At 42.6% G+C, this 20,019-nt stretch overlaps 2 protein-coding genes across 4 annotated transcripts in view; both read left to right on the plus strand.

Moving 5' to 3' along the window:
* Positions 1-395: 395 nt before the first annotated feature.
* On the plus strand, positions 396-1,063 carry LOC142588421 (histone H4). Its single transcript, XM_075700122.1, has one exon. The coding sequence runs from the start codon at positions 508-510 to the stop codon at positions 817-819; it is 312 nt and encodes a 103-aa protein (XP_075556237.1). The 5' UTR covers positions 396-507; the 3' UTR covers positions 820-1,063.
* A 95-nt stretch (positions 1,064-1,158) lies between these two features.
* The window catches only part of Fancm (FA complementation group M), a 44,216-nt gene continuing 25,355 nt past the window's right edge, over positions 1,159-20,019 (plus strand). For all 3 annotated transcript variants that reach the window (XR_012829716.1, XM_075700111.1, XM_075700112.1), the window contains exons 1-9: positions 1,159-2,278; positions 2,529-2,701; positions 5,563-5,640; positions 9,051-9,209; positions 13,056-13,299; positions 13,890-14,056; positions 14,532-14,640; positions 15,667-15,824; positions 17,566-17,772. Coding sequence is in view for 2 of the 3 variants with exons in the window: in XM_075700111.1 (XP_075556226.1) it covers positions 1,765-2,278; positions 2,529-2,701; positions 5,563-5,640; positions 9,051-9,209; positions 13,056-13,299; positions 13,890-14,056; positions 14,532-14,640; positions 15,667-15,824; positions 17,566-17,772 (1,809 nt within the window). In the remaining variant the exon portion in view is untranslated. The remainder of the gene's footprint in view (positions 2,279-2,528; positions 2,702-5,562; positions 5,641-9,050; positions 9,210-13,055; positions 13,300-13,889; positions 14,057-14,531; positions 14,641-15,666; positions 15,825-17,565; positions 17,773-20,019) is intronic.

The following is a 20,019-nucleotide window of genomic DNA, read 5'->3' on the forward strand; positions in this document are numbered from 1 at the left end:
ATATATCGACTAATACATCCGGCTGCACCAGTAACGATAGTAGCTTATTAGTAATAGTGTACAATTAAACAGTGCGCGATTTAAAGAGCAAGAAAATGCCATGCATGGCTTCTCGTGTGTTTCGTTGCCGCTTGTGTCCAGTCAGTTTGCACTATTTATCTTCCCGATACTGAAGCTCGGAACACACAAAACTATCAGAAAGCGCTAGAAGGTGCCAGATACAGCCCTGCGCAAAGGGAAGGAAACGAAACTTCACTACGAAATTTCGCAACAATCACTGCTTTCTGCAGGCAACCGCTTCCCCTCCCCTTCCTTATCTATCCACCATTCATTCAACCAATCACAGGCAGCGCTTCCCACGAGTCCGCGCCATGGTTATATAAACATGAGCCTTTGGCTGATCGGCACAGACGCATTTTGCCGCTGACGCGAAGCTCACGTCCGGGTGCATAACTGCGAGCGAGCGCTCTATTGATCTTTGCGTTTTGTTTTTGCTGTGCGGTCGCCATGTCTGGCCGAGGAAAGGGCGGAAAAGGACTCGGAAAAGGAGGTGCGAAGCGTCACCGTAAGGTTCTTCGTGACAACATCCAGGGGATCACGAAGCCTGCTATCCGTCGTCTAGCCCGTCGTGGTGGCGTGAAGCGAATCTCCGGACTCATCTACGAGGAGACGCGAGGTGTGCTGAAGGTGTTCCTGGAGAACGTCATTCGTGATGCAGTCACCTACACGGAGCACGCGAAGAGAAAAACTGTGACTGCCATGGACGTTGTCTACGCGCTCAAACGACAAGGCCGGACCCTGTACGGTTTCGGCGGCTAAGGACACCGCCATTGTCGACGCTGCAGCGGACAGCATTCCCGGTCTGGACTATTCATTTTGTGTACAAAGTCTCGCAGTACTCTTCGTCCCCAGTTTTTAACCACTCCGAGTCATCCTCAGCAGCATGTATGTTTTCAACATGGCTGACGTCAAAACAAAAAAAACCAAGCTGTATGGTAGAAGTCGATAGTGTAAGCCTATCGCTTGTGTTTTGTGCATGAGTAAATAAAAAGTGTCATCATCACCTTGGAACCTTGTTGTTTCTCTTGCTGGCACACGTGGCTGAGTGCCCCTGTGCTAGTAGCGTTTTTGCAACAGTCTCCTGTGTGCCGGTTGCGACTCCTGTAACGGACGCCGTGGACCGGCAATGGCGGTTTGTCGGAAAGCTTCGACACCGACGAGACTGGGTCATCGTGACGGAGGGACAGGAAGCCGTCGGCACTGTTCGCCCAAACTTGGAACTAGTACGGCCCTTTCTCACGCTGTTTGCCAAATATCGTAACGCTAAACTCTGTCTTAACGTGCGTATTACAATTTCATTCACTGCAATGAGTAGCGGCTCCCATGCGAACGCGCGTAAACAAGCGACAGCGATAGACCTACCCACGCCGGTCTATTGAAACCTAACGTTGGAACAAACCCGTTAATAGAAATTGCCAGCGAGGTAAATGCAACTGAATCGGAAGCTTGGTGCCTTATTCACCGTTTAAGCTTAAAATCTACTGTAAATACGCACATTTCAGAAATGTTTGTTTTTCCTTTTTTGATCCGCCTATGTTAAGCCAGATAGAAGCTGAATCCGCTGCCGAAGCCAATAACGCAAGTTGTGGCGCGGAACAGCAGGTCGGCTGTCAAAAACGATAGGAAACAAAGCTTTTATTTCGGCTTAACTTACGTCGCAGCCGGCCGCAGTGTCATTGGTGTCATTCGACAACGGACAGACGAATGAAGCAGGCGACGTTGTTCAAGGCGTGGCACGCGAAAGGTTCCACTGCGTCCGAGGTTCCGAAACCGAAGGACAAGCCTCCGGACGACATGGTGGAACTCAGCGACGAGGATGATGAATTCTTGGTCCAAGCGATGGACGCAACACTCTCCGGTAACTTTCCGTCGACGTCCGCTGTTCGAGATGAGTGCTATACGATGCAGAAGGCGCTCGAACAGTTGGAAGGGTTCGACGCTGTTGCCGGCCAGACATGGATCTACCCGACCAACTATCCTGTGCGTAGCTATCAGTTCAACATCGTGCAGTCTGCCTTGTTCAAGAACACGATGGTCATCCTTCCCACTGGCCTGGGAAAAACGTTCATAGCAGCTGTGGTCATGTACAACTTTTACCGCTGGTACCCCACTGGCAAGATCGTTTTCATGGCACCGACGAGGCCGCTCGTTGCTCAGCAGATTGAAGCCTGCTACAAGATAATGGGCATACCGCTGGAAGATACTCTGGAGATGACAGGTTGGTTGTTTCAGTAGCACTGACCATGTTTGGGTTTCGAGAGACGAAACATTTGCTGCAAATCGCGAATGCACGTTAATTGACACCTTTGTTTTTTAGACGCTGTCGTAAACAATGGTCCCCGAAGCTGTCATTCAGTTTATCTAAGCAAAACATGGCGGGGCGCCAGTACGACATCGGGAAATCCAAGCGCCACCTTCGTGTTCCATTCTGAGAATAATTAAAATATAATAGATGCCCTTTCTTTCAGGAACGGTACCTGCTGGTCAGAGAGCCCAAGGGTGGCGGGAAAGGCGAGTCTTCTTCCTAACGCCACAAGTGATGATGAATGACCTACTGCGCAACGCCCTGAGACCGCAGGATGTGAAGTGTCTGGTGATTGATGAAGCCCACAAAGCACTGGGCAGCTACTCCTACTGCCAGGTAACAGCCTGATGAGTTTCCTTAATTCTGTGTGTTGCTTCACAAGCCATTTACCAGTGCGCTCCAACTCCTACACTACATGTTCACCATTCAGCAGGGTTTGCTTCATTCCCGACATTTAAATGCCTTAGTGCATTTAGGTTTTATTAATTCACATTGACGTTGCAAGTTCTCAAGGCCACCACGAACAGCCTCTACGACCCTCATTGTAAGTTATTTGGAGCATTGATATCTATAGACCCTTTCACTGTATACAAACACAGGCCCTGGATGGCTTCCACTCTTGGCCATTGAAATAGCGCATTTAATTTTGGGGGAAGAAAGACAATGGCAATCAGCAGTATTGTGCCAGAACTGAAACCCACAGGTTTATACACTTTTACACTGCAGGAAATAATTTTACAAATCAATTTTGTTGTAAGTTGCATGAAAAATTATGCCTATCATATCATAGGGATGCAAAATTTCTAGCTATATTGAGCGGGAGAAAAATAAACCATTTCATTTTCCTTCTTCATTTCAGGAAATTTTTGAAGTTCTAACTAAAGTTTAGCTCGGTTAAAAATAGCTTATATTTATTATCCTGGCAATAAAGAATAGTTATCCTCAAATACATGTAATTTAATTAAATATTGCTATTCTGATAACAGAAAAAGGTCCCACTCAGTGTCCGATTCACTCTCGCTGGACACACTCATTAGAATTGGTTGCTGCTGCTTCCGCATTCAAATTTGATTGTACATAGATGAGTTTTTGAAGAAGCTCACTTCTGAGTCTTTTGTGAAGCTTGTTATGAACATTTACAGACAAAGATCCACTTCGTTCACAACTGGCAGTTGGCGGAGGTATCTTCAGCAGCCTAGAAGGCATAGGTGTCTGTGGCTGATTAGTGCAAAGGCCTTGCCACCATGTTGGCAGTTCTACATGCTTCATGGCGTCTCGTGTTCCGCTACATTTGAAAGCTACGCTGCATTTTCAAAACGAAACTGAAAGCATATAATGAAGTCACTTGAAAACTTTGCTGCCTTTTTCTCGTCATTGTCACTTCTAGAATTTTATGCTGCACAGCACAGAATGGCAAGTATTACTGGATGTGGAAATCTTAATGCAACATGAAAAGAAAACATTTTCCCTCCAATCTTTTTGGGTTCTTTCCTGGCCCTTAGATCTCTAGCCTTGAGGTATGATGCAAAAAAAATTGACAACTCACTTTTTTTCTTGGCTTAGCAGACTGATAAGGTACATTACTGGAAGTATCTTGGGACAGCAGGCTCAATGCTGCGATGGTACGGGAAAAGGCATTTATAGGTCTTCACTACAGAGGCCTGAAGAATACAGCACTGTATAGAAGGTACAGATAAATCAAATTACCATAAATCAAGACACTCGCTTCTGCATTGCACACCAGTGCAGATATGAGTATTCCCACATGAACTTGTGTGGTGCCACTTTACAACTGAATCATCAATAGGGCATTAAAAAGGAATGAAGTTGCCAAGCTTGGGCTTATTGGCACACCTTTGAGACAAATAAGCGTAACAGTGCTAACCACAGGACTCTATCAATGTGTTTCTTTCTGTGACCTGTCTCACTCATTTAATGTAATTAGCACTTTTTGGTGTCTGTCTACCCATCTATCTATGTCTCTAACCGTTTTCCCGCCAACTTGGTCACTGGGTAGTCCATGGTCTGGCAGATATAGCATCGGGTTGCTGTGCTGAGGGAACTAGGTGTGTGCCACTCTTCAATGACTAAAACACTCCTTTAAAAGTTGTCCAATGCTGGGCGAAATGAAGCTCGTGCCATATATGTTAAGACAATCTTGTCGGAATATATTTTCAGACGCGCACCACACGTGATCTTCCACAGCATCTCCAGTGGGCAGCTCAGTGAGAGGAGCTTGGCTGCATACTGCCTCATGCATGACGCATTTTAGCATTGCCACTATGGTTTGTTGCTACATTGCTTCAACGCTAATCGCACTAATGTCAATGTTCATCGTAAAATGGGCCCTGCCAGAATTTTGTTTAGCTTGGTTTGTTTTTAAGCACAGAGAAGCTTCAGGAATGATGCAAGGGTTGTATTCTGACCACAGAGTATTCTAGCCTCATATACGTATTGCAGGGCACAAGGCATTAGAGAGTTTTAGAATTGGGGGCCCAAGCGGCTTGGGGACCCAAGAAAATTGCGCGCCACAAGTGCGCATGCGCAGAACCCAAGCCAGTCTTGGGTTCTTGCTTTAGCGTTAACCCAAGACCCAAAAATCGAAAACTAGCGTGAGCCCCCAAGCCGTCTTGGGCCGCCCTTGTGGGTGACTGTGATGACGTACAGCTGATGGTCGCAGAGCAAACTTTATTTACTTCAACTGATTTTCGCCATTTCACGCGGGTGAACTCACAGTTTTTTCGCAGCGCGACACAAGAAAACACCAACTAAGAGCACTTCGCTTCGATTGGCTTTGCTTGGCTTAGAATCGCACACTTAATTCGTAATACTAACCAGTACTAACACAGTGATTACGTTTGTTAGCTCTTTTTGCTCAAAAATGCATTCTGTTCGTTTTCACTTGTAAGAAAAGAGGTTCCTTCTTTTATTTTGTTTCAAGCACCTTTCTATTTTCCACACTGCGGCGTCCCGAGCGCTCAACTCAACGCTGCCTGCATTCGACCCAATCCTCAAACTCTGCTGCTCATCTAAACCCAAGAGCAACCGACGCAACGCGGCTTGGGGGCCCAGTGCCTTGCGCCCCCAATCCTAAAACTCTATTGTCCCACTTCTGTTGGGTCTTGTAGGTGTCCAGAGAATCAGAAGTGAGAGAGTGTTTTTCGTGCCAGCAGAATTTACATTTGATGTTCTTGCAGGTTGTGCAGGAGATTGTTAAGTACAACAACCAGTTCAGGATTCTTGCCCTGAGTGCCACGCCAGGAACAGATGTTAAGGTGAGTCATGACAAAATAGCTTGCTTGTTAGCATAAACTGTATGTCAACAGGTGCAATTCGTAAATGACCGAAACAATTTTCAGGACTGCAGCTGAACATGTGATGCTATATAAATATGGTCATACCTGTACAGTGCCTCTCTTTGTGAAGGCAAAGTTAAATAGCCCTTCAGCTTCAAAGGCCAACCGTAGTGTAATGTCACTTCAGTCGAATTGGTTATAAATGAGTAGTGTGCATTATTAAAGCAAAATTGGCAAAGCGGCAGGACTGGTAATTGTCTAATGTTTTTATTAGCAGCCTTTAAAGGCCAACTGCAACAGAACTTTGGGCTGCATAAAAGACCTAGTTTAATATAGTATAGATATGGAGGACCCTCCATGTGCAATATTTGACATTTGAAAAACAAGCAGAAGTGCTTGACCTAGAATGCACGGCTCTTTGGCATGACCTCAGAGATAAGTCGGTGCTCCCAGCGCACTGAAAATTTCCTGAAGTAGCGTGCTGGGACTTATCTCCTAACGACAATCACCAAGCAAACTTGTCATCTGTTTCGGTACCATTTAAAGTCTGCTAACATGGAAGCTATGTAATTACCAGCCCTGCGGCTTTGCCAGGATTGCTTTGGTGGTATTATACTGCTCATTTACAGCAAATTTAGCCAAAGTGAAGTTTAGTTGCAATTGGGCTTTAAATAGCACCTAAGCAGACGACATGTGCACCCAGTTGTTAGCGGGCATGACGTAAGTTCCAGCACGGTCACCTCTGAAATTTCTTGGCCCGCTGCGGGTGCCGCATAATCTTGTAGGTCACGCTGAGGAGCCACGCGTTTTGAATCAAATGCCACTTCTGGTGTGAAGCAATGGCAACATTTTTATTTTTTCCCTGCAGTTTTGGTATCAAAAAGTCTACATTTTGTGAGCCTTTTGTGATGCATCCACACGTATTTCAAACATAAAATTTTGCTGGGAGGATGTTATAGTGTCTATGCTATCTGAAACTAGGTTTTTTACGCAACCTGAAATTTTCTTGCAGTTGGCCTTTTTGTCATCAGGCATGGCTGTGACCACTCCATTCTGAAAGTGAACCTCCCACGATTAAAAAAAAAAAAGGCACACAAGTAAACGCAGTATGCATGTTCATGATTATTCTAGCCTAATGTAACTGTCGCTAATTTGACATAACTGCAAAATCTAGAGGCTGTCTGAGGGATGCCGTTCTGGAGGATACCCATTTCATGTAATACACTGAGACATCAACGACCCCAAAATGATCCATGAACTTCCTGATCTGCTGATACATTGGTAAAACTTGCCCATGCAAATTATGGCGAGCTTATAGTGGCCTATGGAAGGACACAGTTCACGACAAATGAAGACAAGAAGCAAAAGACTTGGATGATGCAAACTTCCAACTAATTTCTTTTTCTTTCAGAAGCCATCAATTTAAAAGCAACTTACTAAACAGGCACAATGAGACAGGACACAGCCACTATGAAGAGAAGAAAAAAAAAAGGAACACCTATGAAATATGATCTTGTCCCTGCAGCAAGCTCTGCGAGAACTGCTCCTCACTACTATAAAAAAAAAAAAAACTGAAAGCTTGCCCATGCTATTGTTGTCCTCGGGGGTAATATAATGCACCTCTATCAGGCTCTCTGAAAGTAGAATCATTGCTTATCTCTGGATGTTGCAGTGCAGGTTACCATTTGTGGTAACTTGCTTGAATTGACGGCTTCTGGCAGATATAAAATAGTATGAAGTTTGTGCCAGTCCATGCCTGTCTATTCTTATCTTCGCCTGTGTTGTCCTGTATCTTTCCCTAAGCATTTGTATAATTAGCCCAGCAGTTACTTTTACAGTGGCCTTAGATAACACCTTTTTGTGCATGTGTCCATGGTCCTTATGAAAAGCATAGTACTTGTTTTATTTGTTCACCAGCAAGTTTATATGCATTTGTAAATTATTATTATTATTATTATTATTATTATTATTATTATTATTATTATTATGTTGCAGCCCGTCAGAACAGAGAAACTTTGTTAAACGGAAGTCATGCGTACTGCTTTTGTTGAGAGCAATGAGTTGTCTGTTAACTTTAATGTGAATGATGAACCAATAAAACCTGCTTGAATTGTACGTATAAACGTTCACAAAACATGGAAGACTGTATTACACTTGGCTTTGTGCTTGGGCTCTGAGTGTCCAGCTCCTCTTCTAATAAATCGTGTTTTCCAGGTACAGGGGGGACAACGACCCAGGGCATGCGAAATCCCACATATAATATGAATTCAAATACATATTTACTGTGAAGAGTAATTTTGTGACTGCAAAGTATACTTGGAAAATATCTGCTCGTGTGATACCACTAAAAATTCATGTATTAATGAAAAAATATCTAATTTCCATGATAGAAGCGATACAAAACCGTGCTGCTCGTTTCATCTCTCAAAAATACAGCCGTCATCTCAGCATAACTCAAATAAAAACTGATAAAACTCTCGAATCCTTAGACACCCATCGTTCTGTCGCTATCGTTTGTTTGCTACACAAGTATATAAACTGTGCTTATCTTTCACCTTTACCCCTAGAATCCCCCATGCACATGTCCAATCGATTAAACAACCATCGCTCTTTCAAACACATCTACGGTCACATGCAAGCATTCAACTCATCGACACTGCCCAGAGCAATAACATTATGGAATGATCTTCCCAACGAAATCGTTTCAGTAACCGGTCACGCATCGGTCCACAACCAAGTGTATCAACTTTATACATCTTAAATACTGTAACTATGTTTCGTTGTGATTACGTGGGAGTGTATTGTCGCCTTTTTTTTTTTTTTTTTTTTTTTAGCATACCAGTTGTTGTCGTGCGCTTATTACCTGCCCATTGAATAGGCTGTCTCCCCTTGTGTATCTTACATTCTTGCGTTATCGTGCCTTTGCAAACAATAACCTTTTTGTAACTATAGTGTACTTGTGTCATGTTAAACTTTCTTTTATTTATTTGTGCTATGTAACCACATTGTATTGTTTGATCTGCGTTGCTTGCGTTAAACTTGTATTCGATTCAATCGCCCCCCTTACTCAATGTTCCTGACGGAACCTGTAAGGAAACTTGAATAAACAAATAAATTTTTATCATATAAAACCAAGAAACACTTAGACATTAAACAAATTTGGCACCTCGATGTGATATCAAAATATAATTTAACATGCCAACATGGAACAAGAACTTGTGTTTTACGCGGAATTTTGTGGTAACAGTGCAGGAATGGGATAGTTGCATTCAATTGCAACTGAACAATCTATCAGTTGCATTGCTCTATGTTTAGGCTTAGAGACTGTTTTGATCTTTCTTTAACACCAGTTCTTTGAAGGCGAATCAATTTTCTTTCATATTGTGCAGGCCGTTCGCAGTGTCCTTGCAAACCTGATGATCTCCCACGTGGAGTTGAGGACAGAAGGGTCCCTTGACATCCAGGAGTTTACGCAGAAGAGGACGATCGAAAAAGTAGTGGTGCCCCTGGGCGAAGAAATCACTGAACTAAAGAACAAGTTTCTAGGGGTGAGTGAAGTCGGTCGGTTTAGTCGGTCTTCAGGTGAGTGCAAATATGAGTGCAGTCAGCTGCAAAAGTTTGCACGACATGGCTTTTGCGACAACTGTGAATTTCTGCTCTGTTAAGGCATGTTTGATGAACCACTGCGTAGATTCAAGGCAATGTGCCCAAGCTCCGCAGGAATTCAGTTTTTGCACAAACCCTGTAAGCTCTTGTGGCCGCCTGTGCAGTTTGTCTTTCCGTCATGGAGGAAGGCTTGAAATGAAAGAAAGGCAAAAAAAAGAAAAATCTTGACAATATTAGGATTCTCCTTTGTGTGACAATTGCGCATATAACGACGTCCTTAGGAGATCTTTTTTTTTTTTTATAACGCTAACAACGAAGAAAAATAGGCATGCATGTTTGCAGCTAGAGTTAACCCTTCCAGGGTTGATTTTTTTCACCATATGTGACCGCCCAGGGTAGATTTTTTTTATTGCAGACTCTAATTCTTCTAAGGCACCTATTTAAAACAAATGTTTTGCATTGGTCTATATGCATTCTTTATTCATGAATAAGAACAATAAAAAAAGGAAAAAAGCTTATAAGAATGAAAAATTTGATGCATTGTTATAGTTCAAGGCTTAGAATATGCAAACACTAGAATATTTCCCAAGTCTCAAATGTTCCTGCTCTTACACTAATATTTACGTCCATAGCGTAATCGAACTGCGTAGGTGAGCTCACTAAAAGAAACTGTGCGGTTGTGTGCCCATCAAAAAAAACAAAACGTGTGACAAACTTCCGCTAATCTTCATCTTATCGCCAACCAGAGGCAATTAGATATCGCGAGTCTCCCAAAACAAAGAAAAGAAGAGGAAATCCACGCATGGCAGCATCCTTCCTATGCTCACCCCTATGAGCACTAAACGAGCGAGAAACAGGCAGCCGCCCTTTGAGTGATTAGTAACGAGATAGGCAGTAGTTTTGCGAGTGCAAGAAGCCGAAACCGCTCGCGGAACAACCCAAACCGCCACCTGTCCGCGCGCATGCCAATGCGCGAGCGGTAGTATATAGACGCGCCAGAGCGAATTAGCTCTAAAGCAAACCATGCAACAAAAACCGAGAGAGGGAGGCGCGAGAAAATAATTCCCTGTATTCCCACATAGTGGCAGCACATGGCAGGAAAGAAAAAAATTAGGAAATTGGCACGCTTTTTAAACGCACAGACGGCACCGTAAATATACAGCATTGACCATTTTGGACTTGTTCGCGGCACCGTATATTTACGTCATTGATCCTGAAAGGGTTAAAAATGGGAATGAGATAACAACCGAACACTGTATGTCTAAACCACAACGATTTCTTGCTGATGCTTGCGTACACACACATTGAGCAAACAGCAAATGGTGGGGATAATCCAGTAAACACCACTGTTATGGTTGGCTTCCTTCCTTTGGCAGTGTTGAAGAAATTCACTTGGCCAAACTGACGGATAAAGTTGTCACTGCGTCGCAGCATGTTTGTTTGATCCTTCAACTTCTTTTCTTGTGTTCTTGTTGGTAGAAGAAAATAATAAAGTAAGCATTTAGCGGACTTGAAGAGAAAGTTTGAAGAATAAAGGTCTGAAGTTCAAGGTCAGTTCTAACTTGGGGCGAGGAACTTGCCTGTCTAGAGAAGGGCTCAAGAAACGAGCTGGATGAGAAGTAGATGGTAAGCTCAGTGTAGAAAGTAAGAACAGGAAGACCCAAGAAGAAAAACCAGGCACACATAGTTCTGACTTAATTATCCACTCGCTTGCAATTGTCATTGATTGCAACAGAGGCTCTTTAGAGAGAGCTGGGGAGGTTCGCATAGCCTGGTGTGCGACTCATGATGATTAAGGAGAAGCGTTAAAAGAAGAAAATATAGTGTGAGGAACTAAGCAGCAAACTAATCAAATAAAAGACCTTTACAATCTAGCGTGTTCAACTTAAGAAAAAGGAACACTTTTAGAACCAATAGAGTTCGGTGAACTATGCGGCTATGGTAGTTGAACTACGTGAACGAAAGGCTGCCAAAGACGGCCTCAGGAGGAAACCACCTACGCATCTCTGTCACCAGCAATCCTTATAATATTAATTAACTAAATAAACAAAAGCTTAATAAACTTCATAGGACTTCATTCAGGCCTGTGCCAAATGTGAAAAAAAAAGAAAGAAATGCTCATAAGCATGCTTATGCTCGGAACTGCGTCCGCGGCGGGTGCCCAGACCCACTAAAATGACGCCAGACTCAAATCTTGTTGATTTGAAATAAAAGGTTACGCTCTCTCTCTCTCTCTCTCATAAGCAAGCACAAAGCAGAGGCAGCAATCCCTCAAAGACTGAGGACATTGAGTAGTTAAAAGCGTGCATCATAAGGGAGGCTTAAAGACCTGTTTAAAGTCGGTCCCTGAAGCTGCGAAACACTTTCAAGTACAAATTATTAAAGCCAAAATCTCCACAAGCACTGCACGTGGTGGATTACAAGCTCATTGGAGCTACTATGCCAGATGAAAAGGAGCTTCGTGAAGAATGCTAGCTTAGCGCAAGCAAGAGGAGGGCATGAGAAGTTCACATGGAATGGGCATAATGTTCACTTCCACGAACAACCTTTATTTGATATGTTCTTATGTCCTATTATTTGCTTTCATTTGCTCTTATCATGTCCTCATCTTGTTTGCACTGCACTCATATTCAAGGATACTTTACCAGCATGCCTGCGCCAGCACCCCATATCCCGTTTTATACATAGCAAGAAATGCTATGAAAGCTACCATATTTGCAGGAATATAATGGAAGTTATCTGTTTTTTTTTTTAATTTCCAGCCTTGGAACATGCCTCATGTCACATTTTGGTTCGTGACACACATATAAAATCATTTTTTGTCCGCCCCTCCCTCCCCCACTTCAAACTGCAGTGAGCTAAACCACCAGGCACCACCACAATCAGTACAGCATGCGGAGCCATATTCGCGCACACACTATCAAAGCTTTCCCCACTTTAGATGCTGTCTAATAACTTTAGTGGCATGGAGGACAACACTGTTCTTCCAAACATTGACAAAGACGCCTGCAGCGACAAGGATGTCAGCAGCGACAGCGAGTACATTGTGCACGCACACATCTGTTCACTGTATATTGCGACAGCAGCTCACACTAACAAGGAATAAAGCGCCCACTTTTATGTGTTGTTTCTTGTTTCCTTGCAGCATCACTTCTCCTTATAATCATAATATATACTGTTTTCTTTTTCTGAGAAACCGAACGTCCCCCTGGCGTTATATTCGTGGTTGTGTTACGTGCAAATGCGATACGCAAAGAGTGCAGTCACAGGTGTCCCAATCCTTGTGTCTTGCACTGCAGTTGCTCTTTATTGGTGAAGCTTTTTACGGAATGAGTACATCATACAATACTGCAACTGCAGCCTATGAAATGTCAGGCTACGCATTATTTGTGTACCTTTGTGTTTCCAGTTTGTGATGCACCGTGTTTTTGATCATGAGCATAAGCACTGCATTGTCGCCGCTGATCTCGGAAACACATTACTCTGTTCACTTGGTGGTAAATAGGTTCAAATCTGCGGCACCTTTCATGCAACAAAAGTCATATTTTGCAACATAGAGGCACGAGACTTAATGTCGCATCGGATTATGTGACACATGCCTATATCTTCCTTTCAAATGTGGCGCACTATAATTTGGTTGCTAGTACGAGAAGTGAGAAAAGTCTCTCTAGCCTTTCCTGCATTGCCAGCGTTGTACAAGCCGGACTGTAATTGACTTCAATTTTTGTAGTTGACTTCAGAAAGCCGTAAGCAGACAGACAGATTACTTCAGCTGACGATTACTGCAGGTGATCCGCACGTACCTCGACCGGCTGGACAGGAGCAATGCCATCCCGCGAGTGAACCCCGAGTCCCTGGGGAAGTATCGCATGCTCCTGCTCAAGGAGAGCTTCCAGCAGAACCCACCCAGCCAGCTGAGCTCCCGCGAGGTGGGACAGCTGCAGGGTTACTTCTCCTTGCTCATCAGCTTGTACCACGCGTTTGAGCTTCTGCTGGCGCACGGCATGCAGCCATTCTTCTACTTCCTCAAGGGTGAGCACTCTTCTTTGATACTGTCGCGTTGTGGGGAAGTTGAAGAACCACACTGTAACAAAACTGTGAGTCGTGAATTTAGCTCCTTATTGGCCGAAACTTGTGCTCGATTGCTGGTGCTTGCTTACATTCCAGAATGTACACCATTAATTGTGTCATGCACACAGTATGATTGGACGAGATTATTTCGCTATAAAATCTATGGCAAGATTTGAGAAAGTTACACTACATGAATGAAAAAGGGACCGTTTCCAGCGAAGAATGGTCACAGGAAAAAGATAACTGTATGCGTGGTGTCAGTACAGGAGGTGTCTCAGTGTGACCAGTTACAGCCAAAAATATGGAACCAGCGTAAGGAAATCTCAAGACTGGATAAATGCTGAGCTCAGTACTATCACGTACAAGTGGGGTAGCGTGGGTGAGTTAATATTGCTTCATTGAGATGGCATTCACAGCTCATGAATGGTTATGGGAAATAAGGGATGGCAGAGAGTGAAACGGAGCTTTTTTTCATTTTCTGCTGATTTCTTATTTTCTTGAAACATTTGTTCACTGTGAATGCAATGCAAGGTGTTTTCTGTCACGTGCAGGCATAGTGGACGGCGAGAAAAGCCAGCCACGTGTCCGCTACGAACTGATGCACAACGGAGATTTCGAAGAGCTCTACAAACACCTGGAACAGCGCCTGGGAGTCCCTGAAGCATCAGCCAATGACACCCTCCACCCAACTGCTGCTGCTGCGACCTCACTATATGAGGTTATGTTATTCTCCTGTCTTGTGGTTACTATGAGCTGGCGAAATCTTTTTAACAACTTTTCAAGTAGGGTCTTGATCTGCATGAATCTTTCTGACTATGCACAAAAGCTTATCGACTGCATATGATATTCCCCCAATTTATCATACTATCCACCTGCAGCCGTAAGCAGACAGACAGGCCATCCTTTTTTTTTTTTTGTATTTCTTCCTCCATTGGCGTAGTGTAGCAAAATAGGGGTGGCTTGCACGAACATTTAACAACAAAAATAATAAATTTAAGGACGCATTCTTAAATGTTTCATAGACAACGCCTAGTCTGCACAAGAACGTATTCTTAAATTCGTTATTATTTTCGTTATTAAATTTTCGTACAAGCCGCCCAGATCTTTTTCTACTTAACCTCCTTGCCTTCCTTATTATCCTTCTCTCTAACTACTTCTGACATGTTTTTTTTTTTTTTTTCACTTTCTTGCAGCACACATTTTCCGAAACTGAAGGCCAAGCAGCACATGTTGTGGGTCATCCAAAGCTTGCAAAGCTTGAGGAGGTCATCCTGGAGCATTTCAAGCAGTTTGCAGGCAATGGTGTGTTCCTGCACATCCTGTGCAATGGAAAATCATCACTTTTATCACCCAAGACTGTTGTGTGCATATTATCATTTGTATTAGTTACTGAACATAATTTAAAACTTTTTTGCTACATGCAAAAAGCTTATAGAAAACTAAATCATCACCACTAATGATCATGCATGCTATATATAATTATCCCATTTCATCATCATTATTATCATCATCATCTCGTTGCATAGTGACATATCATTCATTTGTTTGTTGCTGTGACATCAGTATAGGTAGCGTACAGAATATGTATTGTCAGCAACCAAGAAAAATTACAGGACATCTGAGTGTTTACCAGGGCACAATGTCACACTGCGTAATTTAGCAGGCTTGCTATCAAAATCCATGCTTATTGCTTATAAAAAAAAGTGGGGAAAGGGGCGTTGCCAAAAAATTGACTATTCTAATCAGGTTTCATGAAATCTGTTATGTACTGAACATCTTTATATCTTCAAGAGGTAGAATGTCAGAATGACTGTTGCTTCTATTGTTCAAAAAACAAACTAACATTTGAGCACTATGCATAATTTTAGCAATCAAAACAGCTTGAGTTTCGTCAAGAGAACAAGAGTGCACAAATCAAAATATAAATTGGTGAAGTAAAGTTGAATTGTATTGCTGGAATAAGGAATAATATGCATATAGAAAGGATGTGTGCACACACACTTGTATCACACTTCGTATTAAGGAAGCACAAGCCAACACCGGACTGGCTTTATTGATTTGCAAAATGTGGTGTGTTGTTACACATGTCCGCATGATATCAACAGGGAAGCAAGAAACAACTCTAACAGCATCAGTTATCTCCCCTTTTTCCTTTTTTTTTTTTCGTTTAACTGTTTTTTACAACCACAAGGGGAAGGAGAAGATAACACACCTGCATAAACAGTGTAAAACTTGCACAAGGACAGAGCAAAGAAGTGGCCCTTAAGGTTGTTAGCGAAAAACTCAAAGTGACTTCGACATGGCCTCTTGCTCGCATGTCTTTACCAGAGGGAGGCACCCGTGTGATGGTCTTCTCCCAGTACCGGGACAGTGTGAAGGAGATCACGGTGCAACTCAACCGCCACCAGCCGCTCGTCAAGGCCATGAATTTTGTGGGCCAAAGAGCGGGTACAGCAAAGGGCTTCAGCCAGAAGGAGCAGCTTCTGGTACATACAAACCTCTTTGACTCTCGGACTGAAACAAGCTACACCTGCTTGAATAATATGCACTCACTATTCCTTACCATTTTCCGGCCCTAAAAGTGTGCCTTGTGGTATACTTAGAAACATTCCACAAGTTTTGCATCGATGATGCAGGCTTGTCTACCAAGCCTGTGAGTTGTGGAATAAAATCAGATCTGTGCTTTCAGAATCAGAATCAAAAATTTATTATTAGAAGTTGGGTCACAATTACAAGTACTTAGTATGTAGAAGGAGGTCCCATAGTCAAAGACTGTATCGGGACCTCCTGTACAAGAATAGTTATTGTAGTTAACATCTAAAAGCAGCAACAGCATATAGTAAGGAAGTATACAAGCAACAAGAAAAGAACGGTTACAGAACAAAATACATGATTGATTGCAAAAAATAACAAGGTTTAGCATATCTCATGGTAGCAGCAAAATCGTGCGCGAACAAAATACCAGCAGTTTATTTACAATAACAAATAAAAGAGGAAAAAGAAAAAGAGAAGAAAAAAGTGAACAATGACCGACTACAGTAATCTTCATCGTTAATCTGTCAATAAAAAATGCATTTTTAGTTCTCTTTTAAAATGTGATAAAGATCTTGTGCTTTTTATTGTGAAAGGAAGCGTGTTCCATATTGATATGGAAGAGAATTCTACAGTCTGTTTACCATAGTTAGTACGGATTCTTGGTAAAAGAAAATTGTTATTCAACGCAAATCTGGTGGTACTATGAATCATCAGGTTAGAAGGCGAAAATGGGATCGATGGTAGCTCATTATTCACAAATCTGTAGAAAAAAAATACCTAGGTTGTATTTAGGTGTAGAATGATCTACTAGCATGCTTAGCAGTGGGATAATGTGACAACAGGACAAGGTTGGTGAATGTATAATTGCCCGGCCCCATCTACTTTTTTCTCTTGCCACCTTGCTCTCGCACAAACTGAGATGGATGGAAAAGTGCAGAACGAATAGTTGTATCATTACTATTAGAATCACTACATCCAATACAGATTAGCTGTACTTGTTGACATCTCTATGGTAAAACATTTCTTTCCATTTTTTTGTCATTTCGGAAGATTAGGGATACGTCTTATAAAGGTGTAAAATATGAAAAAATTTCTTAACATTTTCATGAAGAGCTGGTGCTTGACTGTTACACAGACACAGCTACTACAGGCATTCATATGGTATTCATCTTTTGCTCTGCTCCAGCCGATGGCATAGAGTTCTGAACACATCATCACATCAACTGACTGTGTACAGTTACTGCGTTGTTACACGTATTTACAGGTATGTAGGCGGACTAGAGCTCGAACCATCTGCTGTTACACTCTTTGGTAAAGGATTATCTGGGGCTGTACTCTCGATCAGTCATTTTCATTGATGTCACTCTCAGTTCACATTGATTGGTTAAACCAGGGTAAGCAGATTAGACAAAGGGAACAACGCTATTCTAATTATTTTCATGTCGCATAATTCCAAAGCATATTGGCTGGATGCCTATAACTTAAGTGATTCATCGTGCTGGACATTATGTTATGCAAAAAGGAATGTATCCCAGAAAGTCATAGATCAAGAATGTAGTGCTTGCTGTACTTTCCCTTACTTAATCATCACTTTGCTTCAATGAGCATAAAACTAGTTCAGACTGGAATAGCAAGCTTCAATACAAGCACTGATGCTTATACCTTGGTTTGCCTCCTGCCTCATGCTTTCAGGTTGTCAAGAAGTTTCGCGAGGGTGGTTACAACGTCCTCGTGTCAACGTGCGTCGGAGAGGAAGGGCTAGACATTGGTGAGATTGATCTGATCGTCTGCTTTGACGCACCCAAAAGCCCGATCCGCCTTGTGCAACGCATGGGTCGCACGGGAAGGAAGCGTGAAGGGCGCATTGTTGTGCTGCTTACCGAGGGCAAGGAAGAACAGGTGACGTGCACTTTGATAAAATCGTACTCGTTCCTATCAGTGAATCAATCAGTCCGCCAATCAGTGTTTATTAGCTCAGCATCGAGTGTACGGATGTTGAGGACTTTCTACAACCTGCATGGAAATGCCAAATACTCATCAGTGGCAAAAAAAGAATGTTCGCTAAGACTAATTACGAAAACCAACCATAGAGTCAGACACAGTCAATTTACTTACTGCAGCAAAAAAAATTCATTTGATTCTGGGCTTTTTTATGCCACGGCCACAATCCGGTTATGAGGCATGCCATAGTGTTCCAAATCTTGGGAGAACAATGACTGAGTCTGATTCTGATATTCTAAATATACTCACAACAGTGTATCAACAGCACAAGGAATTCTGGAGTCAATATTTGAGTACCATATTTTCCAGTGTGTAAGTCGTGTATTTCTTTTTCTGAATTTTTTGTTGGTGCTTCTTATAGAATGGTGCGACATATATACAGTCGAAATCAGATTGGATGCTATGGCCATGCCCTTTGTATCAAGCAGGCATCAAATGACGCTCCACCATGCATCACCTTCTGCCATGCACAGCAACTACACTTCATTGCACTCGTTGCTGTTATTGCTGCCCACTTCGTGTCTGTCGTCGCAGCCTCGCTAACCATGGCGCCGCATGCGAAGCAAAGTCGGTGAAGTTACGACATGAAATTCAAGCTGTGTGCAGCGCAGTTGAATTTGCACTGCAGCATGGAAGCTGTTCAGCAGGGAGGGAATTCAAAGTCAACGAGAAAATGATCCAGGACTGGCGCAAAACCTCCAGTGTGCTCCACCAGTGGGTCAGAAGACAACAGTGATGTACCAACAGTACTCCAACCTGAAGTTGCTGTATTGTTTGTAAGCAACTCTGAGGTGGACGACTTTGATGACTTTGGCTAAACACCGTCACGTAAGCTTGGAATAAAATGCTTCTGAAAGCTATTGTCTAGACATTGGAAGGCGCTTGAACGCGTGTCAGCACTGCCTACTGCAGGATGTGTACAGAGGTGGCTGCAGCTGCAAGCATGTGTTTTCGTCACACTTTCTCACGACCTCACCCTCAGCGAGTTTTTATGTTGCTTATAGAATGAGCGGGTAAAATCTTATACACCGGTGCGACTTATGTATTCTTCTTTACCCGGAAAAACTGCCTTTTTGAGAGGGGCGCGACTTATACAAAAGTGCAACTTATAAACTGGAAAATATGGTAATTTGCTTGTTTGTTAGCATCAGTGAGTACTACCTGCTCATTGAATTTTGCCTGGTGCACAGCATTCAAATAAAACTCAAGTGCAAGGAATATGTGCGGAACAGAAAATCTTAATTAATGCAAAATAACATATAAGTAATTACATTATCAAGTGCCATAGGAGAAACAGTGCAACAATAACAGCGTTCAAACTAATTTTCTTGCTGGCTTAAATGGCTCTGTGGCAGAATTTCATTCACTTGGTTTTGATAATTTCTGTGAAATATCCTGTATGGGCAGTTGCTATGCGTATTTGTTCATGCTTGGTTAATGATGTCGCTATGAGAGTTGTGCAAATGAGACAGAGGCTCACAGGATGATGCGGACATGAAATGATCAACAGTGGTTGAACAAGGAAGGCTCCAACCTCAGATAGCCCTTGTTTGACCATGACTGAGATTACGATGAACATTGTATTTCTTGATCCATGTACTCCATTTCATTCTTGGTAGGCAATGCTGCAAAGGCTTCTCAGACTGCTCGCATTTGCAGCCAAGAAATAGTGTATCACAAAATTCAGGAAAGGTGCGCGTATGCACTGTGCAATTTGACATAAAAGTAAGTCTCATACTTTTACGTCACAAAACATGGCATGATTATTACATGGAAGGCATTGCAGATTTGAACCTATTTATCACCAAAGAGCCGAAGTGACATGTTTGACAAGTGTCAGTGACAAGTGCAAGCGCACCACTTGCACTTGCGACAAAACCTTGTAAGTTGAATACTAGATGTACAAATGTGCATAAGTAATACGTGATTTGGCATAATCTTGCATCCACAAGTAGTAGTTGTGATGCAGTAGAATCTTGTTCATTCGTTTTGTAAAAGAAAATTCAGAAAAAATGTACGAACTCGGAAATTGTACGATCCGAAGTCACTAAAAAATTCTGCAGACTCGTCTGTAGTTCACATCTACGTAATGTGAATTGTTGTGCAAATTGTTGCAGCACGAGACACCGACCTCTGGCGATCTGG

The sequence above is a fragment of the Dermacentor variabilis genome, chromosome 7, assembly GCF_050947875.1.
Source record: "Dermacentor variabilis isolate Ectoservices chromosome 7, ASM5094787v1, whole genome shotgun sequence".
In the NCBI taxonomy this organism is placed as follows: domain Eukaryota; kingdom Metazoa; phylum Arthropoda; class Arachnida; order Ixodida; family Ixodidae; genus Dermacentor; species Dermacentor variabilis.

Coding starts and splice junctions, on each gene's coding strand:
- LOC142588421 (XM_075700122.1), top strand. CDS start 508: ATGTCTGGCCGAGGAAAGGGCGGAAAAGGACTCGGAAAAGGAGGTGCG.